The sequence below is a fragment of the Malaclemys terrapin genome, chromosome 2 (genome assembly GCF_027887155.1).
Source record: "Malaclemys terrapin pileata isolate rMalTer1 chromosome 2, rMalTer1.hap1, whole genome shotgun sequence".
NCBI lineage: Eukaryota > Metazoa > Chordata > Testudines > Emydidae > Malaclemys > Malaclemys terrapin.
In genome coordinates, this window is record NC_071506.1 from 195,178,688 (window position 1) to 195,202,653 (window position 23,966).

The 23,966-nt window shown below is 42.9% G+C and overlaps 1 protein-coding gene across 2 annotated transcripts in view; it reads right to left on the reverse strand.

The window, feature by feature from the left end:
* The window catches only part of CDK13 (cyclin dependent kinase 13), a 73,443-nt gene that overhangs the window by 14,659 nt on the left and 34,818 nt on the right, over positions 1-23,966 (reverse strand). Inside the window, exons 6-8 of one of the 2 annotated variants that reach the window (XM_054019200.1) lie at positions 16,004-16,048; positions 13,787-13,976; positions 9,471-9,527 (exon numbers count right to left, since the gene is read on the reverse strand). In XM_054019200.1, the coding sequence (XP_053875175.1) occupies positions 9,471-9,527; positions 13,787-13,976; positions 16,004-16,048 (292 nt within the window). The remainder of the gene's footprint in view (positions 1-9,470; positions 9,528-13,786; positions 13,977-16,003; positions 16,049-23,966) is intronic. The other variant, XM_054019201.1, reaches the window with a different exon arrangement.

Sequence of the window (23,966 nt, forward strand, 5' to 3'; positions counted from 1 at the left end):
TTGAGGTTTCACTACTACAATATTGTTTTATGAATGTGCCATTTTTTCATTCCCTTTTTACCAATACTGAGGCTGCTGCCACTATATAGAAAGTCATTACTTAAATCTACCAAAGGATAGCCTGAAACAGTATCTCAGAAATAAGTAAACATAACCATCTTCATGGGGCATTAAAAATATCATCAGGCTTCAGAGTTAAATACCTATACTGCTATTTAATTGCTATTCATTTTAGCAATAAGACTTTCATTAATATCTCCATCCACTGCTGTTAGGTGCAGTTACTGGCACAAAGGAGTTGGTTGCTGAAGTGCTGAACAAAGAGTTCAACAGTGGGGGGGGGGGGGGGGGGGGGGGGGAATTCAAGTCACCTCTGCCCTTCTCCACAAAGGAGAGAAGCATAGATGCAGCCGTTCCCTACTATCAGAAGTTTCAACTGCCTCTTGGGTTTCAAAACTCCCAGATCTTCCTGGATTCCAACAGCCCCGACTTTAATTCGCAAGCTATCAAAACTTCCAGCTCCCACTGAAAGACTTTTGCAGTGTTTTGAGGCAATCTACTTTAGTTTTATCAGACTGAAAACAAAGTTTGGGGACAATAAAATAATGGAATGTATCAAAATAAAACAGTGCTATTGCCAAATCTATTTCAGTAGAAGTCTCTATTTTTGTAAATCTTTAGGAGATGCAATTGAATATTCAGTTTTCGGCAGCCCTTGCCACAGAATACATGGTTGCAGATTGTTATCTTCTGTCACCACACCCCCAATCACCAGTATGATTTTAGCCATTAATATTATGTAACTTGAGGTTTTGTAACATTTTACACAATTTGAAAGCTGAGATTCCAATATTTTAGACAGTGAATAGCAATGTTTCAGTATTAACAGTTTTCAAGACAGCAGCTAATACAACAGAAATTACCTAGCCCAGCTTTCCAGGTATAGTTTTTAGAAAACTGAAAAGCACCATTTCACATCTGTCATCTTTAATAAAGCATTAGGTTTGAATTGCAAATACACATAGGTATAAAGCAATGTATTTGAATAACTTATATGTGTTTAAATAAAACGAAGTTACAAGCAATTTCTGCCTTCCATAGCAGGTGAACATTCCACATTGCAAATGACACCACTGTTATGTTCAGTGCAACTGCCTAATCAACTAAACACACTGATCTACAATATGGACTTGTTTATGCCCCTTCAGTAAATACAGGTGATAACCTTACACTAAAACAATCCCCTTTGGTGGCCCCACAAGCATACACACTTTCAACACACACACACACAACTGGAAACATTTTCAAAAGTGCCTAAATGGCTTAGGCTCTTCAGTCACTTTTGAAAATGGGACTTCTTGTGGGAAATTTTACTCCACCCTCTACAGATCTGCCAGATTTATTCCAGAAGAGAGTATTATTTTCAGAAGTATTTAGATAGAGAAACTCAGTAACAAAAAAGGTCAAACCTATCAATATTCAATTGTTAAAGATTTCTAGACACTACTTTCTGTTTCAACAGGTATGTTCTTATGTAATATGTCACACCTTCTAGCTGGAAAGTGCTATACATTCAGAACTGATTTTTTAAAGTTAGATGCACAATTGTGAGTGAAATTACCACAACTCTGAGTGGAAGTTGGGTAAATATGTACAAAAATGGCCATAATTATTCATTTGCATGTACAATTACCCCCTTTGTACACTCAAGATCTATGCATGCATAAGTTAAGCACACAATTACAAGTGCATACAGCTTATTTTTTAAAAGCTTGCTTTCAGACTTTTCAAATTTTGACAAATGAGATACACAATATATTTCAGTGATTCTAGCATTAAAGTAATGCTTTAAGAAATTTCTTCTGCTGCTTCAAGGTCCCAAATCCTTCTAAATACTGTTTAATCAGATCAGTAAATCAATTATCAAAAAATATAGTTCAGTTAGCAACAATGTGGAAAAATTGTTACAGTACAATCCTTAAATGTTCATTAAATCCTACTATTACTGAAGAGAAGACGTACTCAATGAGAGATTGAATCAGGAATGAGATGCCAAAACTGAGCTTACTGGGATCAACATTTCATGTAAAGTTGAAAAAGACGGTTACTCACCGTTGTAACTGTTGTTCTTCGAGATGTGTTGCTCATATCCATTCCATTAGGTGTGTGCGCGCCGCGTGCACGATCGTCGGAAGATTTTCTACCCTAGCAACACCGGCGGGTCGGCTGTGGAGCCCCCTAGAGTGGCGCCTTCATGGCGCTGAATATATACCCCAGCCGACCCGGCGCCCCCTCAGTTCCTTCTTGCCGGCTACTCCGACAGTGGGGACGGGGGGCGGGTTTGGAATGGATATGAGCAACACATCTCGAAGAACAACAGTTACAACGGTGAGTAACCGTCTTTTCTTCTTCGAGTGCTTGCTCATATCCATTCCATTAGGTGACTCCCAAGCCCAACTTAGGTGGTGGGGTCGGAGTGAGACATTGCTGTGTGCAAAACCGCTGATCCGAAAGCAGCATCGTCTCTGGACTGCTGCACTAGTGCATAGTGAGCTGTAAATGTGTGGACTGATGACCAAACCGCTGCTCTACAAATGTCCTGGATCGGAACTTGTGCCAGGAAAGCCGTCGAGGAAGCCTGGGCCCTCGTGGAGTGAGCGGTGAGGTGCAGTGCTGAGACACCTGCCAGGTCATAGCAAGTCCGGATGCAAGACGTAATCCAGGAGGATAGGCGTTGTGAGGAGACCGGTGAGCCTTTCATTCGGTCGGCCACTGCAACGAAGAGTTGTGTCGTCTTTCTAAAGTGCTTTGTGCGGTCAATATAGAAGGCCAGGGCCCTTCGTACGTCCAGGGAATGCAAACGTTGATCCTGGCGAGTGGCATGTGGTTTGGGATGAAAGACCGGGAGAAAGATGTCCTGGTTGATATGAAAAGGAGAAACCACCTTAGGGAGAAAGGCAGGATGTGGACGAAGCTGCACTTTATCCTTATGGAAAACTGTATAAGGGGGCTCGGATGTAAGTGCCCTGAGTTCAGAAACGCGCCTTGCTGAGGTGATGGCTACAAGGAAGGCTGTCTTCCAGGATAGGTACAAAAGTGAACAGGTGGCCAGTGGCTCGAATGGAGGACCTGTGAGCTTGGAGAGAACCAGGTTGAGGTCCCACGTCTGAACGGGCTGACGTTGTTGTGGGTACATCCAGTCTAAGCCCTTGAGGAATCTAACGACCATCGGGTTAGAGAATACCGAGGACGCGAGTTCCCCTGGGTGAAAGGCCGATATAGCGGCCAGGTGAACTCTAATTGAAGATATCGCCAACCCCTGCTGTTTTAGGGAGAGGAGATATTCCAAAATGAGAGGAATGGGTGCTTGCAACGGGGACATGGCTCGTTGTTCGCACCAACAGGAGAACCGCTTCCACTTGGCCAGGTACGTGGTGCGTGTTGAGGGCTTCCTACTGCTCAGCAGAATCTGTTGGACAGAGTGCGAGCATTGCCGCTCTGCCTGGGTGAACCATGGAGCAGCCACGCCGTGAGGTGGAGTGATTGCAGGTCGGGGTGACGCAGCCGGCCGTGGTCCTGAGAGATGAGATCCGGACACAACGGAAGCGGGATCGGTGTCTGAACCGAGAGTTCCAACAGTGTGGTGTACCAATGTTGTCTCGGCCACGCTGGAGCGACCAGAATTACCTGTGCCTGGTCTCTGCGCAATTTTAACAGTACCTTGTGGACCAGAGGAAACGGAGGGAAGGCATAAAACAGGTGGTCTTTCCAGGGAAGGAGAAACGCATCCGAGAGGGAGCCCGGAGCTCAACCTTGCAGGGAGCAGAACACGTGGCACTTCCTGTTGTCTCGAGATGCAAACAGGTCTATCTGGGGAAACCCCCACCTCCGGAAGATGGAATGTATGATGTCCGGACGGAAGACCACTCGTGCGTCTGGAAGGACCTGCTGAGTCGGTCCGCTAGAGTGTTCTGGACTCCAGGGAGGAACGATGCCGTGAGATGGATTGAGTGGGCGATGCAGAAGTCCCACAGGCGAATGGCCTCTTGGCATAGAATTGACAAACGTGCTCCTCCTTGCTTGTTGATGTAAAACATGGCCGTGGTGTTGTCGATGAGAACTAACACACATCGGCCACGTAGGAGGTTGAGAAATGCCTGGCACGCCAGGCGCACCGCCATCAGTTCCCGAACATTGATGTGCAGGGCTAGCTGGGGTGCAGTCCACAGGCCCTGGGTATGGTGTTCGTTGAGATGGGCGCCCCAACCCAGAGATGAAGCGTCTGTGACCAGGTGCAGAGAGGGTTGTGGGGCGTGAAATGGCATCCCCTCGCAGACCACATTGTGATCTAGCCACCAGGTGAGGGAGGTCAGGACCGAGATCGGGACCGTGACCACCATGTTCAGGCTGTCCCGATGTGGTCGGTATATTGACGACACCCAGGTCTGGAGTGGGCGAAGCCGAAGTCTGGCATGCCTGGTTACGTACGTGCAGGAGGCCATGTGACCCAGCAGGGTAAGGCACGACCTCACCGTGGTAGTTGGGAACGCCTGGAGCCCTTGAATGAGGCTCGTGATGGTGCCAAATCGGTTGTCTGGCAGGATGGCTTGTGCACGTCTGGAGTCTAGAACTGCGCCTATGAATTCTATTCTCTGGGTAGGTTCTAGAGTGGATTTGTCCTTGTTGAGTAGGATGCCCAACTCGTTGAATGTGTGCACTATTATGTGGACGTGAGCTTGAACTTGCTCCTTGGTGCGACCGCGTACCAGCCAGTCGTCTAGGTACGGGAACACCTGTATCCCTTGCCGACGAAGGTACGCTGCCACGACAGCCATACATTTCGTGAACACTCTTGGGGCCGAGGATAGGCCGAAGGGAAGGACTGCAAATTGGTAGTGCACCATGTTTACCACGAATCGCAGGAAGCGTCTGTGAGGTGGGTAAATTGAGATGTGAAAGTATGCGTCTTTCATGTCGAGGGCGGCGAACCAGTCTCCAGGATCGAGGGAAGGGATAATGGCCCCCAAAGAGACCATGCGGAACTTCAACTTTACTACGAATTTGTTGAGTCCGCGCAAGTCCAAGATGGGCCGCAGACCTCCTTTGGACTTGGGGATCAGGAAGTAACGGGAATAAAATCCCCTGCCCCTTAACTCTACTGGAACCTCCTCTATGGCCCCCATAGCAAGGAGCGTGGAAACCTCCTGTATAAGAAGTTGCTCGTGAGAAGGGTCCCTGAAGAGGGACGGGGAAGGGGGGTGGGAGGGGGGGATAGAAGAAAACTGGATAGTGTATCCCCTCTCCACTGTGCGGAGGACCCAACGGTCCGAAGTTATAAGGGACCAAGCACGGTGGAAGTGGGAGAGACGATCCCGAAAGGAGGGGGCTGGATCCTGGGGGATGACTGGGGCGCCGTCCTCGACCGCACCTTCAAAAGTTCTGCCTGGGGCCTGAAGGTGGTCTAGGTGGCCCCTGGTTCTGGCCGGGTTGAGGGCTGGCCCACCTTCTTCTACCACCTCGCCCTCGCCTCCGGGTCGAGTCCTGTCTCTGACGAGGCGGGGGGGGGGTAGAAGCGCTGAGGCTGCGGCCTAAATGGTCTGCGCTGAGGGCCCACAACATGCATCCCCAGGGAGCGCATGATTGTTCTCGAGTCCTTGAGGCTCTGCAGGCGAGAGTCCGTCTTGTCCGAGAACAATCCATGTCCCTCAAAGGGCAGATCCTGTAGGGTTTGCTGTAGCTCCGGAGGCAAACCCGAAACTTGAAGCCAGGAGATCCTCCGCATAGCGATACCCGAAGCCAGGGTCCTCGCAGCTGAGTCTGCTATGTCCAAGGAGGCCTGCAAGGAGGTCCGAGCCACCTTCTTACCCTCCTCTACCATGGCTCCAAACTCTTCCCTGGACTCTTGGGGAATCAACTCCTTAAACTTCCCCATAGAGTTCCAGGAGTTAAAATTGTAACGGCTCAATAGCGCCTGTTGGTTCGCCGCTCTAAGTTGCAGCCCTCCGGCTGAGTAAACCTTACGGCCAAACAAATCGAGCCGCTTAGCCTCTTTTGATTTAGGCGCTGCAGCCTGCTGGCCGTGGCGCTCTCGTGCGTTCACTGATTCCACCACCAGTGAACACGGTTGGGGGTGGGTATACAAGTACCCGTAGTCCTTAGACGGGACAAAGTACTTCCTTTCCACCCCTCTCGCTGTGGGTGGGATAGAGGCAGGAGTTTGCCATATCGTATCCGCATTGGTTTGTATCGTGCGGATCAGGGGTAGCGCCACCCTCGATGGGGCATCCGCTCCGAGGATGTTCACGATAGGGTGCTGTACTTCCACTATCTCCTCCGCCTGCAGGTCCATATTACGGGCCATCCTACGCAGGAGATCCTGGTGAGCCCGAAGATCTATCGGAGGGGGACCCGTACATGAAGTGCCCGCCACTGCCTCATCCGGAGAGGAGGAGGAAGACGCCTCCGGTGGTACTGGATCCAAGGGGGGGTCCTGATCCCCCTGCTCTTGGGCCGGAGCATCACCTGTACTCGGGTCTATGGTGTCAGGTGGCGTGGACACGGAAGCCTCCATGCCCCCTGGCGGAGGCCGAGAGATGGTGGATTCTGGGGCCCTTCTAACCGAGTGACCCGAGCGAGAGGTCGATGGTATTGGAGCCCCTTGCTCCTGGTGGTACGCCCACAGGGTCCAAAATGACCAGTGAGATGGTCCATGAGAGTGGTCCTCTGCCATCTCCTGCCAATGGCCCAAGTTCCGTTCCTCGGCTTGCCCTTGAGGGGGGTATGCCGATCTCGACAGGTCCTCCGAGGAGCGAGACACCGATCTTGACGGCCATGGCGGTGCCGAGAGAGATGAAACGACCCCCGTGGGCTGCGGTGCCGCACGGTACCGGTCCGGAGATGATCTATCTCTGCGCGGTGCCGGCGAACGGTGCCGGGACCGCGATCGGTGCCGATGAACTCGTCGGTGCCGGGAGCCGGATCTGGACCTCGACGAGGACCTGGAGTATGCCCGGTGCCGGGAGCGGCCTCTCGACGTCGAGCGTCGACCGTAGCGGTGCCGAGAACTACGTCTCGACGTTGATCGGTGCCGACGATCATAGCAGTGCCGAGACGTAGACCGGTGCCGCGACGAAGATCTTGGCCGCGAGTACGACCAGTGCCGAGGTGATATTCGGTGCCGGGACTGCGAGCGGCGTGGGGACCTGCTTCTGGACCTGGACCGGTGCCGAGGTTCCAGCCCTTGTGATGGAGGGCGCATCAAGGCAGGTTTCCCCCTTGACTGGACCGGGCGGGTCAACGGTGCCGTCGGTGCCAGTGGTTGAGGCGGTGCCGGCTCCGTGAGAGCTATCAAGTCTCTCGCCGCCACGAAGGTCTCCGGAGTCGACGGGAGTTGTATTACCGCCGGTCTCGGTGGAGACGCTATCTGCACCGGACTCAACGGCCTCGGTGCCGGAGTCGACAGTGCTGGAGGCACCTGTTTCCGGTGCTCCACCGGCGCACTCGGCTCTACCCCCGGCACTGGGGGAGCCGGCGTCTTCGGTACAGAGGTCCCCGTCTTATGGGCTTTTTTATGCCCCGGGGATAATGACCGGCGCCGAGGTGCCTGCTGCGGTGCCGACGAGGTCCGGTGCCGGGGAGGTTTGTCCGACACCGCCCACGTTGTCGGCATTGCCGGTGCTGCTGGGGCACTGCGCACCGAGGCGCTAGGTGCCTGGGCCTGGCTCGTAGAAGGAGTGTCCGGGCTAAGTGCCGCCTCCATCAGGAGTTGCCGGAGCCGAAAGTCCCGCTCTTTCTTGGTCCTTGGTCTGAAGGCCTTACAGATCTTGCACTTATCTGTTTGGTGGGACTCTCCCAGGCACTTCAGACAGGAGTCGTGCGGGTCGCTCGTGGGCATAGGTTTAGCGCAGGAGGCGCACTGCTTGAAGCCGGGAGCTCTGGGCATGAGCCCGGGCCCGCGGCCGGGGGAGAAAGGGGGCGACGACCCCCTTAGTCCCCTGGACTATTATAACAAATCTAACAACTTTAAACTATTTAACTATTAAACTACAAACACTAGAACTATAACTATAACTACAACTGCGAATAACTAACTAAGCTAGGGAGAGTGGAGAACAGCTATGCCGCGCTCCACAGTTCCAACGACCGTCAGGGGCGGTAAGAAGGAACTGAGGGGGCGCCGGGTCGGCTGGGGTATATATTCAGCGCCATGAAGGCGCCACTCTAGGGGGCTCCACAGCCGACCCGCCGGTGTTGCTAGGGTAGAAAATCTTCCGACGATCGTGCACGCGGCGCGCACACACCTAATGGAATGGATATGAGCAAGCACTCGAAGAAGAATAAAAGCTTTCGATGATGTTGATTATACGGAGAGGGATTCCACAGGCCCACAGAATGCACTATAGGCTAGTCCTGTAAATGCTATCAAAAGCCTTCTCAAAAAAAGGCTTACTGGCCTGTAATTGCCAGGATCACCTCTGGAGCCTTTTTAAAAAATTAGCGTCACATTAGCTATCCTCCAGTCATCTGGTACAAAAGGTTACATATATTTCACATTTGAGTTCCTTCAGAACTCTTGGGTGAATACCATCTGGTCTGGTGACTTATTAACGTTTATCAATTTGCTCCAAAAAGGCAGAATATGCATGTTAATTTATGGAAGCAAGAGTAATATTGAAATGTTTAAGCAGACCACATCCTAACTATAAATCTGCATCCTTCATCTCCAGTCAGTTTAGACTGAAAATGAAAGTATTAATTGTGATGTCACTAGTCAGAGCTCTTTATTAAAAAAATAATCTATATCTGTGCTATTACAGCTAATGGAGATTATCCTTTAACTCAAGAAGCAAGCCTCTCTAACAGTATTTATGATACAATCAGGGAGAAAGAACACCACATATTTAACTGAAGTTCAAAGTTTGAAAGGAAAGTGCATAAACAGATTCCCATCTCCCCAAAGTTCTTTGTCCATGGTATTCTGGAGAGATTATAGCTTTGGTATTGCAGAAAGAATCCTTGTACTTATAAAGAACCAGGATGAAGTGTTCTTCTTTCCCACTCCATATAATTCATTTACACTTGAGTTTTATGTTTGTGGTTTTACTACCGTGCACACATACCAGGTGACTGACCTCCGTCCCTCTGGGGCTTCACAACGTTTTTATGCTAGTTGTTTAGTTAGATGGCCTGACAATTGTTTATTAACATACAGCTATTATACTTTGACATCTCAACTAAAATTGAATTAAAGCATGAATATAACTGCACTATACCAACATAAACCACTGCATAGCTGCACATTACAAACCTTTACTTCTATCATTTCAGATATTTAATCAGAAAAGAGGATGCCATATTAAAAATGTGATTTGACTTAAACTTCCCTCTACAGAAAAAAGCATCCCTAGCTCTGATAATCACAGAGACCTATGCTTTAAATATATATATTTAACATAACAGAGTTGTCTTACCTCTCCTCTGAGCTATACAGTCGAGCAAGCCCAAAGTCTGCAAGCTTAATCTGCCCTCTGGTGGAAAGAGTAAAGAATTTTTACTGATTAATCTTGTCAACAGATTTAAAAACCAAACAGATGTTTAAAATGCTCTATAACACATCTACAGTTAAACTTCACTAATTCACACTAGTCACCAGGAGAACCATTACAAATTACTGCATCTTCTCAATTAATAAGTATGCTAACCAATGCAATTTTAAAAAACAAACCATAAGAGATTGTGAAATGATGTATTTCTTTTTGACAAATGCAGATATACACTTCAAAGAATACTAATGAACATTCAGGGTATACTTTATAAAATAATCAACTAATAACACACAACTGTACTTATTATGTTGATAAAACTTTGAAGAGGGGAGACTGTCATTTTTGTACATTTAAGCCTGGCTTTAGGGCTGTGGAGATTACTAATTCACACTTCAGTAACGTTTTACTCGGTAAATTGGCCTATTTACTGGTAACTGTACATAATAAAAAATATTAAATCAAGTATTTGCATAGCAAGTGACTATCAGCACTTGCACCTCCTTGTGGGAAGCATACAAAACTAAACACTCCATTTGTATCAAAGGCTAAAGTTGGGATTTTAAGAGTGATAATTCAAAAGGCATAAAGGATGCTGCTGCTCAACAGGCAACATACCATGCCAATCTGGAAGGTTGGATGACTTACACTAGAAAGGTTTCAGTGGGTTGTAGCCCACGAAAGCTTATGCTCTAATAAATTTGTTAGTCTCTAAGGTGCCACAAGTACTCCTACACTAGAAAGGACATTCATAAATTTCTATAAGGAAAGAAAAGGACATGGTGCTTTCACCAAGTTTGTTGATTTTAAAAAATCCTTTATTTCTAAATGTTATGTACTAAGTTTATTTATATCCCAGGATTTATTTGTATATTTTTATTTATATCCCAGGATATTAGAGAGACGGGGGAGGGGGGTGAATGAGGCAATACCTTTTATTGGACCAACTTCTGTTGGCAGTTCTACACATGCACCGAGGCTTATGTTTATATACATATGTGTGAAACATGGATTATCACTGCACTTGTGAGCAAGAGTATCAGTGTGTACCTAAAATATGTGTTTGAACACAACTGGTTGCATATTCTTTTAAATCGAAACACTGTACTTCTATACTCCCAAAAGATGAGGTCTTCAGTATTATACAACGTGATAGATGAGTCTACGCGCATTTGACTATAAGATCAAATAGTCAAGAAAGCACTGGTCAGAAACTACGTTTTAACATATTCTAATTTAATATGACAAATACAACTAACAAAAATATCCAAACACAAGACCTGGCTGTAATGGGGGCCTTTAACTATCCAGATACCTGTTGGAAAAATAATACAGAAAAACATAAAATGTCCAATTACTGGAATATGTTAGGGGCAACCTGTTTCAGGAGGAGGAAGAAACCAGGGGAAGCAGCCATTTTAGACTTCATTCTGGTGAACAGGGAGAAACTGATTGTGAATCTGAAAGGTTGAAGGCAATTTGGGTGAAAGTGATCACAAAAGGATAGCCTTCATGATTCTTAGAAAGGAAGGAATGAGAGCGACTCCAAAAAGGCAGACCAATAAACTCAGAGAACTGGGAGTCAGGGTCCCATAGGAAGACAATCTAAGGGAAAAAGGAGTTCAAAAGAGCTGCAATTTATCAGAGACAAAATATTAAAGGCAAACTATCCCGATGCAAAGGAAAGAAAGGAAGGGAAAAAAAACTAGGAAGCCACTGCATCAGGAGCTCTTTAATGAGCTGCAAATCAAAAAGGAATCTTACAAGAATGAAAATAAGGACAAATTGCTATGGATGGGAACAAAAGAATAGCACATAGGGACAAAACTCAGAGAGGCTAAGGCACAAAATGAGTTATACAAAGCAAGGGACAAAAGGCTATTGATAGAAAAGGTTCTAGAAATACATTAGGAACAAGTAAAAGAAGAAAGTGTAGATCCACTACTTAGCAGGGAAGGCTAATAACAGACACCAAGAAGACTGAAGTGTTTAATACCTATTTTGCTCCAGTCTTCACTAAAAATGTTTGAGACCAGATACTTAATACACTTTATATTAACAAGAGGGAAGGAACATAAGTCAAAATAGGAAAGTAACAGGTTAAAGAATATTTAGATAAGTTAGATGTATTCAAGTCAACACAGCCTGATGAAATCACCTTACGGTACTTAAAGAACTAGGAATCTAGCAATTATCTCTGAATTCATGGAGGATGGGTGAGGTCCCAGAGGACTGGAGAAGGGCAAATAGAGTACCTATCTTTAAAAAGGGAAACAAAGAGGACCTAGGGAATTAGACCAGTCAGCCTAACTCAATACCTGGAAAGACACTGGAACAAATTATTAAAGAATCAATTAGTAAGCACCTAGAAGATAACAGGATAATAAATAATAGCCAACATAGATTTGTCAAGAACAAATCATGCCAAACTATGCTAATTTTCTCCTTTGACAGGGTTATTGGCTTAGTGAACTATGGGGAGGGAAGCAGTAGATATGTTTTATCTTAATTTTAGTACAACTTTTGACCATCCCACATAACATTTTCATAAGCAAACTAGGGAAATGTGGTCTAGAAAAAATTATTATAAAGGTGGGCACATACTGGTTGAAAACCCATACTCAAAGAGTAGTTATCAGCGGTTCACTGCCTAAGTGGGAGAATGTATGAAGTGGGGACCCACGGGGATCTGTTGTGCATCCGGTACTATTCATTATTTTTGTTAATGACTTGGATAATGGAGTGGAGAGTCTGCTAATAAAATCTGCTAATGATATCAAGCTTAGCGGGGTTTTAAAAACTTTGGAGGACAGGATTAGAATTCAAAATGACCTTGACATTTTGGAGAATTAGTCTGCAATCAATGAGATGAAATTAAATGTTCAAAGTACTAAACTTAGGAAGGAAAAAATCAAAGCAGGCAGTAGTATTGCTGAAAATGATCTGGGGGTTATAATGCATCATAACTTGAATATGAGTCAACAATGTGATGCAGATGCAAAAAAGGCTAAAATACCGTAGTTTAATAACAGGGGTGTTTTATGTAAGAGAGAGGAGGTAACTGATTCACTTTAATTAGCACTGGTGAGCCCTCAGTCGGAATACTGTGTCCAGTTTTGGGTGCCACACTTTAGGAGAGACGTGGATAAATTGGAGAGTCCAGAGAAGAGCAACAGAAGTGATAAAAGGAGAATAACCTTTCCTCATTAGTCAACTTAACTGGATATGTTTCCTTCTTGAGGAAAGAAGCCTGAAGTGACACCTATAACAGTCTTCAAATATGTTAACGGTTGTTATAAAGAGGGCAGTGATCAACTGTTCTCAGTGTCCACTGAAAGTAAGACAAGAGGTAACCAGCTTAATCTGCACAAAGGGAGATTTAGGTTATAATTAGGAAAACTTTCTAACTGTAAGTAGAGTTAAGCATTGGAATAGGTTTCCAAGGGAGGTTGTGCAATCCCTGTCATAGGAAGTTTTTAAGAACAGATTAGACAAATACCTGCCAAGGATGGTCTAGATCAGTTGTAGGCAAGCTGCGGCCTCCAGGCCGCATGTGGCCCATCAGGGTAATCTGACTGCGGGCTGCGAGACATTTTGCTGATGTTGACCATTGCAGGCACGGCCCCCCTACAGTTCCCAGTGACCGCGGTTCGCCATTCCCAGCCAATGGGAGATGCAGGAAGTAGCAGGCCACAAGGACGTGCTATCTGCCGCTCTCCCACAGCTCCCATTGGCTGGGAACAGCAAACCGTGGCTAATAGGAGCTGCGGGGGGCTGTGCCTGCAGACGGTCAACGTCAGCAAAATGTCTTGCGACTCACAATCAGATTACCCCGATGGGCCGCAGGTTGCCCCCCACTGGTCTAGATACACATGGTCCTTTCTGCCTCAGCACAGGGGGATAGACTAGATGGCCTAGAGGTTTCTTCCAGATCTATATGATTCAATGATTAAACTCTGAAATTATATTTCTTAGTGCTGGCTGATGAACCTAAGTCCTGATCTTGGTGTTTCCATACAGGTGAAGTAATGAGTAAACAGCAGGAACAGACCCTAAATTGAATGATTCTAGGTTCAAAGTTGAAGCTAGTTTTAAAAGTAGCAATAAGCAACCTAAATAATTAAAGTCTATTTTTCTAGTGATAGAAGAAAGTGACACAAATTGCTAGAATTAAATCAAAGGTTTTTTGGTTAAGCTGTTACTTTATAACTTTGTGAACACTTTAAAGTTGGTTATATCCATACCTATTATTTAGTAGAATATTTGAACATTTAATATCTCTGTGCAGGAAGTTCTTCTTATGGCAGTAATCCAATCCCTCCATCAACTGTCTCATAAATGACTTTATGTGATTTTCATTAAAATGAACCAAGCCAGATTCCAGGAGTCCCATCAAGTCATGGTCCATATATTCAAAGACCAGGTAAAATGCACCTAGAAAGAGGGGGGGAAATTACAGATTTCATAATATTCCAAAATATCTTATTACTCTATTTTTAAAAGTACAGTCTAGTATTCTTCACATACATTAGAGAGTGTTCATATTTTTGTAAAATCTCGATAACCTTGGAGAGGGCACCTTATTTCCAACTGCTTAGCTGCATTTAAACACAGCTAAAAATATATTTTCCTATTACTTTTCCATGTAAGCAACTGTTGTAATTGTCAGAGATACAGTAAGAACAAAATGCTAATACAGTAGAACCTCAAAGTTCCGAACACCTCGAGAATGGAGGTTGTTCGTAACTCTGAAACATTTGTAACTTTGAACAAAACGTTATGGTTCCGTCAAAAATTGACAACTGAACATTGACTTAATACAGGTTTGAAACTTTACTATGCAGAAGAAAAACTTCTCCCCCCCCCCCTTTTTTTTTTTTAACAGTACTGTACTGAATTTGCTTTTTTCCCCCGGGGGAGGAGGGGGAGAGGAAATCTCTGCTGCTGCCTGATTGCATACTTCCGGTTCCAAATGAGGTGTGTGGTTGCCCGGTCAGTTCGTAACTCTGGTGGTTCATAACTCTGAGATTCTACTGTACAGAGGATATCTGGACAGAGTTACAGTGGCTTCTCCTTTACAAAATACCAATTTTACACAAAATGGTTTAGCTGGATTAGTATTTCTTCACATGAACCTTGTGGTGAAATCCAGAAATAAAACTACATCTAGGGTAGAGGTGAGTTAACACTGTATTTCTCTGTTACCGTCCTCTGATTTATTTTTAAGCTTGCACTGTGGAATTGTGTCAGGAATGAGCCTACTACTCAGACTGGCAGTGCCTATAACACAGACCAGAACAAGTCAGAAGAGGAAGCCCACAAGTCAGCAGCAGCTCTGCAGAGGTCCAGATTTCACATCAGAAGTTAGTTCCCTCACACCTCTAGTGTGGCAGAATCTGGCCCCTTCTGATACTGAAAAGTAAAACATCATTCCACAAGTGATTCCATTAAAATCAATGGGACTACTTGTGAGTCTGGTGCTTAATACTGAGGAACTCTGAATGCTGAATACGTAACTTGAAGTGTTAAGGTAAGAAAACAGCATTAATCTCTGTCTAGAACCTATTTCCTTTCCCCCCTCTCCTCCTTCACTGCTGCTCAGAGAAGTTCATGGGCTCTCCATCGTGACACTGAGCCCTCCTTGACCAGCGAGAGGGGATGTAAATGAAGAAACTATATCCTACAGGTTCTCCCTATCCTTGTAAAAGTCCTTCAAGAAAACAGGACCTTCAAGGCTCACCCCTTTATAAAATATTAATATCTACACCAGACAAGAATTCCCAACAGCCTAGGCTCACTATATAATAATGGTCTCACTTTAGAAGCTAATGGAAGTCTGTAGTTCAGCAACGGGCACTCAATATGCCACATTTAAATAAGGTTAATACCCAAATGCGTAACTTGGAAAAAAGTGAAGGGCCCTGACCAGCAAATGGAAGTTTAGACAGTCTCCTTTGCTTAGCATTTAAGCAGACAAAAAGATTACTCCTACTCTAAAGAAAATAATATGTTAAGAAACTTGAGATCAAATTAGAAGAGTGACCCTTTTGGGTACTGCACATGGCTCTCCTGGCATTTGTGGCTTTTTCTTAAGCTCCCCTCTTTCTGCCTGATTTCAGGCAGAGGGAGCTGAGTGCTGATTGTAGGATAGCCCCTCAACCCCCATGTTGTCACACATCTACAGAGGGCAAGGGAAGTGCTGAGCAAATGGACCAGTGATTATATGATCTTGTCACATCAAGAAGATGGGAGGAAGATAGGAAGGGAAAGGATGGAAGACAATGTTAAAAGGGAGCTGCAGACAGCCACAGGTCTCCTGACATTGTGTTGCAATGTTTGCATAATGTTGAGGTTCACACAAAAGTATGTAGAGAGCTAGCTGGTTACAAGGTGCTAGCTCCTCATTTCCAAAAGCTAGACTTCATTTAAAACACAGATAAAAATGTTAAAATTTTCCTTACTTGCCATGTAACCAATTGTTGTAGTTGCCACAGGGATATTGTGACCTTAAATAAGAAGGAAGGTGGTACATGAAACACTTAAAATGCAGACCACCCAAAGCTTGAACCCACCCCACACCCCCAACAAAATGCACTGTCAATGTAAAAACCACAGGATCAGACTAAAATTTCATGATTTAGTGACTTTTTCTAATCACATTTGATGAAATGGTTCATCAACTCTGCAAAGCCAAATAACCACTAATCTTGGGGAAATATTTTGTATTCCTGAGTGTATGGAGGGTACTAATGCTGGTGCCCTATCATCTGAGTGCCTACTTCCCCTTCCTTGCATAAAAGAAGACTACAAGCCCATTATATATGCAGTTAAACAGAACAAGATCTCATCTCTAAACATATAGCAAAATGAATAACTGGAACTATCACGGTGAACTTATCCAGTCAGGACTAGTGCCTTTTAAAAATCTAAGCAAAAGAACTACACAAAACTCACATTTCTTTCCTCTTCCTCTCACAAAAGTTAATAAAGTAGAAAGACCAAAAAGTCCACGTGCTTGCTCCCAGAAAAAAGCTTGGAAGAGACCCTATTATACAGGGTATCATGCACCTGGACTGACCCTCATTTTGGGTGATTTTGCTTTCACTAAACTGTTCAAACAACACATCACAATAGGTGATATCATCTCAGAAGGATGGCAATTACTGTGGGAGCACTGAGAAATAAAAGAAGAACGGCATATGAATTAGACATGGACTTGGTTGGTGCTGTTAAATTGTTTTTAACACTCTCCCGATTAAATACACCAGATTCTCTCTCCAACTTTTTATAATGAACATAAGATGAGTATAACAAATATAGTAAAATTCCCATTTTACTGATTGTACTAGTGCAAATGAAAATGGAATGTAACATCAGATTTATGCTTTAGAAAATAAACTAAATATCAGATACAATGTTGTATGTAGATTTAACAGTGTTTCAACTGTCAAGCTGATCTGACTTTCTTTTTCTTGCCTACAGGGGAACTGCCAGAACTAGATTACTAAGCAATTATATTCTGTTGTATTCATAGGATGAGTGACACTGCAATTGCATATTGCCATAATCATAAATAGGTCATTACAAATTTGATTTTCAGTATTACTCAAACTAATTTTAGTTTGCGACTGCAAGAGGCATTAGACCAATCCAAATGAAGTGTTTTGTTTACTCCTTCATAAAAACAAATGCAGGGTTATTTTCATGAGGTGGGTGTGATCTCATGGTGAGAGAAAAGTTATTTATGCTATCTGATCATGTCATATTGTGTGGCCGGACAAAGCAGGGAGCCTGCCATCTTCCCTGCTTCTTACCTTTGCATATACATCAGGGGATGGGCCTGATATTCAAGGCAGTAATTGGGGCAGGGAGGGAGGAAGGAAGGAGAGAATGAGAACACAAAAGAGGCTTTTAGATGGACAGTAGCCTGTTCACTGCACAACAACCAGTTTCTCCCCATAACCCACAAGATTTGGTAGCTCAGTTCATAGCAGCACCAGGCTTTAAGCGTAACCTAGACAAATCCCACATAATTCCCATTCTTATGAGGAAACACCAACTGGCATGGGAACCCTATTTTCCCCTTTCAAGTTAGAGACCAAGAATTTCAAGAACTGTGGAGTTACATTATACTTCAAAATAACCCATTCCTCCACACCAGCTTTCCCCATTAGCCATATTTCATGAGGCAGTGCAATGGAAGCAAAAAGTCCCGCTACGCTAAATTTTATGAAATCCAAATAAACTGGTTACACCAAATTACTTATTTAATTTATACATTGCTCAACTTAGAGCCTGCTATGTTAAGGACCTGAACTGCTTCATAAGTACCTATGGGGAGGGAGGCAACCAACAGTCCATTTCCACATGCTGGAAGAGAGCACTCACAGCGGGATGTCTTTGCCCAATTCCCTTCACTAATATCATGCAGCTCATCTCCCTTCTTTCTGAGATAAGCTTCCTCAACATTACTTGGAGTTGATGGAGAAGCAGCTAGATAGTGGTAATAATGATCAGTTTTGAACATGAGATAAGAGATAGTAACTGAATCTATTAAGGAGATACACGATATAAAGGAGACCTGGGTGGACAAACACAATCCTTGTCTTAATCTTTTTATTAGCATCTGGGGAACTCATTTTTTAGACCCTGGGTATGCCTACACTGCAATAAAACACCTGCAGCTGGCCCATGTCAGTTGATGGGCTCACGGATCTGGGCTGTAGAGCTATAAAAGTGCAGTGTTTGGGAGGAGAGTCCCACAGCCTGGTCTCCAGCCCCAGCCAGGATGTCTACACTGCCATTTTATAGCCCCACAGCCTGAGCCCTCTGACACGGGCCAGCTGAGGGTGTTTTATTGCAGTATAGACATACCTAGTATTTTTCAAGAGATGCTGATCTTTAAAAGGATATCTCACTTTCTAGCTCTTTTACAATTAGAGCACCTGTTTTTTATTTCCATTCTAGGGGCTCTGTCAATGGTAAAAAGCAAAAGTTCCTATTACCAATCAACTGAGCTGGAATATGATGTTCTAAGGTGTGTATGCAAGATGGATGTGACTATAAAAATATCACTAGTGTGGTTTGTAGTGTAGGAAGGATCCACCTGGGACCTGTAAAAGCTGGCAAGATGTCCTCCAGGCATCTTCAAAACGGACACATTTGCACTTATTTATTTATTTATTATTTACACACTGGGGTAACTGACTTGGGAGGTCTGACGTAAGCTGGACACCAAACCATGCATTTGTTGCTAGAGTATGGAAGATGGTGCTCTCATTCATTGGTGCAAGTAGTGCTTAGAGAAAGCTGAAAGTCTAAACAACTGAGAGTACTAAGCCAATACGAAACAGTATTTTATAAGGGAAAAATGGGGATTACTCAGATTTAATCAGACACACAGATTAGATCTCCTAAGTGAATGGTCTGGAGAGACCAGAGTCTATTACTAACATTTTCTAACAAACTAGATTAGACAAAAACCTGTAAACATTTCTCAGTAAAGTGATTTTCCTTTATGTAAAAAGTGCATTTTTACAAGCAAAATGTATACATACTTCCACTCCTGGTTTTTTGTTTTTTCTCTTTATACTTAGCCTGTAGGAGTTTTAAATGAGGCAGAAATAAAATATTTGTCTTAATTCCTCTCCCTTTGTGACAAGGAACAGTACATTTAAAGAGACAGTCTAACATGACACCTCTGTCCCCTAGTGATGACATGTTGGGGGGGGGCGGGGGGGGAAGAGAGCTATGTCTGCCTTCTCTGCAGCGGTAGCCCAGGTGAATGGCACCTCCATTACCCTCACCTGTGTGAAAAGTCTTGGTCAGAGTGCTGTATCCTCATTGATGCTCCATCCATGTGTGTCACTAGGACACATTAGGACTTCTGGGAGCATATCCCATGGTTCTTTGTGCTGCAGTAAACTGAGCCACTCCAATTTGTCTCTCCGTGAACCATGAGATAACTAGTTTGTCCTTCTCGGCACACTGGGGGAATTGCGAGAAAGCCCTCAACTACGAGCACTCCAGTGATTTAACCTCACTGCAAAATGGGTGGGTTATCAGACTGCGTGAAAGTGAACCCAGGCTCTAACTCACACCCCAGCCTCGGCAGCTAGCCCAGGATGAATGCACCACCCAGGTTAGAGATGGTTTTCAGTACAGACTGGAGGAAAGTTGGGGCAATGGCTGAGTAAGAGCCAAGACTAATTCTGCAGTGGAGATGCACCCAAAGAGGTCTGGTAGCAACATAAACAAATGCAGTTTTACTTTCTAGAAGTAATTATCAATTCCCTTGATATGGTTAGTTTTGTGGTCAGGAGAAAGCAGCTGTGAAAGGCTCCCTTCTATCAAGCCAATCTAAAAGGAACTGTGGTAAAGAAACGTACAAACAGAATTAGGAACTGAAGAGTAGGGAAGACATTCTCCTGATGGAATCTCATCTCTAGTGCAGGCCCAACAGCAGCTGCTGATTAGAATGTATAGTACAGTAGTCAGGCTGAACCATACAAAATTTATTATTAAGGTTACATTAGACAAACTAATTTATTAGAGCATAAGCTTTCGTGGACTACAGCCCACTTCTTCGGATGCATACGGATACAGACTAACACAGCTGCTACTCTGAAATTAGACAAACTGTACACAGAAGGGAACTTTTCTGGTCCTGCTCTAAGACTGCCAATTACAAGAAGGAAAGCAGTGCCTATGTTAAAACAGTACTGATACTATATCCCTACAGATACAACACAAACTTCCCCCAACACACACACTTAGGATGACATCCTGTCTAATGGAATTAACAGGTATATGGAAAGTTTTTGAACTTCTTGTGTTGACATTTTATGGACAATAAAGGTACCAAATAAGATGATGTCAGAATCCTTCCTACAAGCATTGAAAAAACAGGTTGTGGGACAGGGATGATAAACGTAGGTCTAATCTTCACTCCCATGGGAATGAGTGTAAGGTGATGCAAACTGTGGTGCTTGCTTTTGTTAGTTCCTTTATCACTTCTTTTGTTTATTTTATTACAATTTGGTTACATTTTTTTTCTCATTATACTGATTACAACTCAATTGAGAAGGCATACAAACATTTAAAAATCCATGGTTTCAGAGTAGCAGCCGTGTTAGTCTGTATCCGCAAAAAGAACAGGAGCCCACGAAAGCTTATTCTCAAATAAATTTGTTAGTCTCTAAGGTGCCACAAGTACTCCTGTTCTTTTTAAAAATCCATGAGGCATGTATTCACTTAATTTCATTGCAAGAAATCACCCTGATCAGAGGTCACCTCCTGTCTTCAAAATCAAGCCTTCTGTGTCACCTTCCCAAACTGTACATATTTGTGTATATTTTATATATATAACAATTTCAGTTACACTGAACTACACAGTTAATTTGTTTCTCAAATTTATGTTTAAAATCCTAATCAAAACAGAACACTAGCTTGAGTTGCTTGAAAACCACCAATATTTTTATAGTTTTGTTAATTTCTAAACAAACCAATGATTAGTCTTGGATTTTTTGGGTGACACTGTGAAATATTTATACTCAATCTGAGTAAGATTCAGTTCAGCAGTGTTTGGGTTGGTTGGTTTGTTTATATGTATAAATAAATCAGTAAGATGAGGAAATGCAATCAACATAATCAAACTATAGCAATTAAATAAGAAAAAAACTGTTAGACTATGTAGTTTGTTTCTATGAAAGTTCAGGATTGTTCTCTGTAATATATTTATTAGTGTACTGCCCTGTCTAATTTTTTTAATGAGCCAAACAGTACAGCTTGCACGTCTTCCCTTAGGAAATTTTATTTTCAGTTTTTAAATCTCACTAAATATCTGGTTTGGACTGTACTGTCTAGATGCAGCAATTCATATTTTCCCCAAAGTTAATCTTATCCTGTTTTCTGCCTACACACACACAAAAAATTAAGGTTGAGAAGTCAAGCACTCAAAAATTACAAAATACCAGAATTAAGGCAGTTTGTGCAACCTTAGTTCAGCCCCCTTCTATGTATGCATTTTGATATTTTTCCCCAGGACTCCTGCATCATCCAGTGCACAGAATGGACAGTTCTCACCTAGTGCTCAGCTATTCAATTTTTTATTTTCTCCTCATTGTTTAATGTTTGGCCCTAGATCTTACTTACTGCACACTATTCAAATCTTGCAGTAAGACAGAATTATTAATTTCCTTGTGGGCTTTTTTATGGTGCTCCATCAGTGTAGTACTGGACAGCTTTATAAATATTCATTTCTCTTCACAATGGCCCTGTGAAATGAGGGGATGGGATTATCCTCATTTTACTGATGGGGAGAGGAAACACACAGAGATTACGGCAAATAGTATCTACTAGTTTTGGGTGACCAATCTGAGGTGCCTAGGACCTGATTTTTCAGAGTAATTGGCAATATATATAGGTTGGCAGAATTCAATTTTTATTGTTGTATAATTTTGATGGATGTGTGTTATTTTAACGCATTTTTTTTTTTCAATTTTTACTGATTTACACTTTCACAGTTGTGGGAAATTATTAAAGGGTCAAACAATTACTTAATGACAGAAAACGCTGAGATTCAAAAAGTCCAAGTTTTATAACCATTAAAAACAAAAACTGTCAGCATCACTTGTCCAATATACAAAGTAAATAGCCTTAAATCAAACTAATGAGTTCTCCAGAAGCATTTTTCTTATTTCTATTATTATAATATTATTGCTTCTATTATTTTTCTTATTTGTATTATTATTATTGATGGAAATATTTTTAGTCAGTTTCTGTGTATGGTGAAATTGACATTTACGGATAAAAACCTCATCCTTCCAAGCCTAACTATATAGCACTTCTGAGTTCAAAAGACAACTCCCATGAACTTCAGTTGCAGTCAGGGTAGATAATTAAAAATAAATAATAATAATAATAATAATTTAAATCTTATTTAAATTAAATACAGATTGATTTTTTTAAAATTAAACCTATTTAAAATTAAATTTGAAATTAAGAACTAGTGTTGTGGCCTAAACTCACTATAAGCTATTAAAATCTTTTAAAGGAAATACAAAAAAATAATATTCAGCAGTATATTTGCTGCCAGAGTTTTAAAGAAAGTCAAATCACTCAACTGGTGTAAGTCACTGGCTAAGCACCCAGAGTTTGCTGAAGTACAAAACGAGCTTTTCATAGAAATAGCCTCTTCTGCAAGTGCAGAGAGAATATTTTCTTCATTTCAGTTTGTTCAATTAATGCAGTTCAATGACTAACTCCTTCAAAGCTAAGAAACCAACTGGAAGTTGAACAAGACGGAAAACTTGTTTTCCTCTTCCAATCTATGAATTTAAATCTAAGTGGAAGATGGGAACTATTAGTTCTAAAATCTGGAAGAACACAGGGACCAGAAAAAAAAAGCAGTTAAATTCACTAATTGCAGATACTTTATTTAATAAATCAGTTAGTTTAAAATGTAAAACATGGTTCGATGAACTTTTGGATAAGCATTTTTCCTCCTATGTATCCAGCACATTTAAGGTAGTTTTACTGATTTTAAAAAAAAAATGTAAATGCTATTTTTGTGCCTTTTTAATTGAATTTGAATTTCCATCAACATAGAGCTTGACACAAATTACAAGTAAAAAGTTAATCTAGCAAATAAGAACGCATCATTCACCATTTCTAACAATGCTAATAATCAGAATCTGAATAAAGGTAAATTAAGTCACATGATTGCTTATATAAATGTGTATAGCTACAGCATCTCCTTCTGGCTGACAAAAAGAAGCACCGAATTTAGTGTGAAGTCTATGTGGAATTGTAAATCAATATGTTGTAAATCAAGAACCAACTTTTAACTAAAAAGTACAAATGATTTAGATTAAGGTTTCTTTCTTGGTGATTTACATCATCATTAAAATCAGTGACTTAAATCAATCCACCCTGGTTGCAGCTGCGAGGGCTCAGCACTTCTGCAAATCAGACACCAGGATCTCAAGTCAGGCACCCAGAAATGAGGAACACACAATTTGTGACTGTGTATGACAAGTTTAGTTTCAGCGACTTGCCCAACATTACACAGGAACTCTGGGACAGAGGCAGGGATAGAATCCAATAATCCATGGGAGCATTCAACTGCTTTAACCATGACACCCTCCTTTCTTTTCCTGTGATCCCCTGCCTCATTCACTTCACATCTTCCAACTTCTGCAACAAATGAAGCAGATAATCTCCTTCACTATACAACCCTGAGCAGGTCTATGCTGTGCACTGAATGAGGTAGGGCTCCTGTGGGAAAAAACAGTATGGGATCATGTAATTAAAAACTCTCAAAATGCACAGGCACAAGGGAGCTGAATTAAGGTTGCACATACAAACTTAATTCTGGCATTTCCTAACTTTGGAGCGCTTAACTTTGCAACCTTAATAATGTCC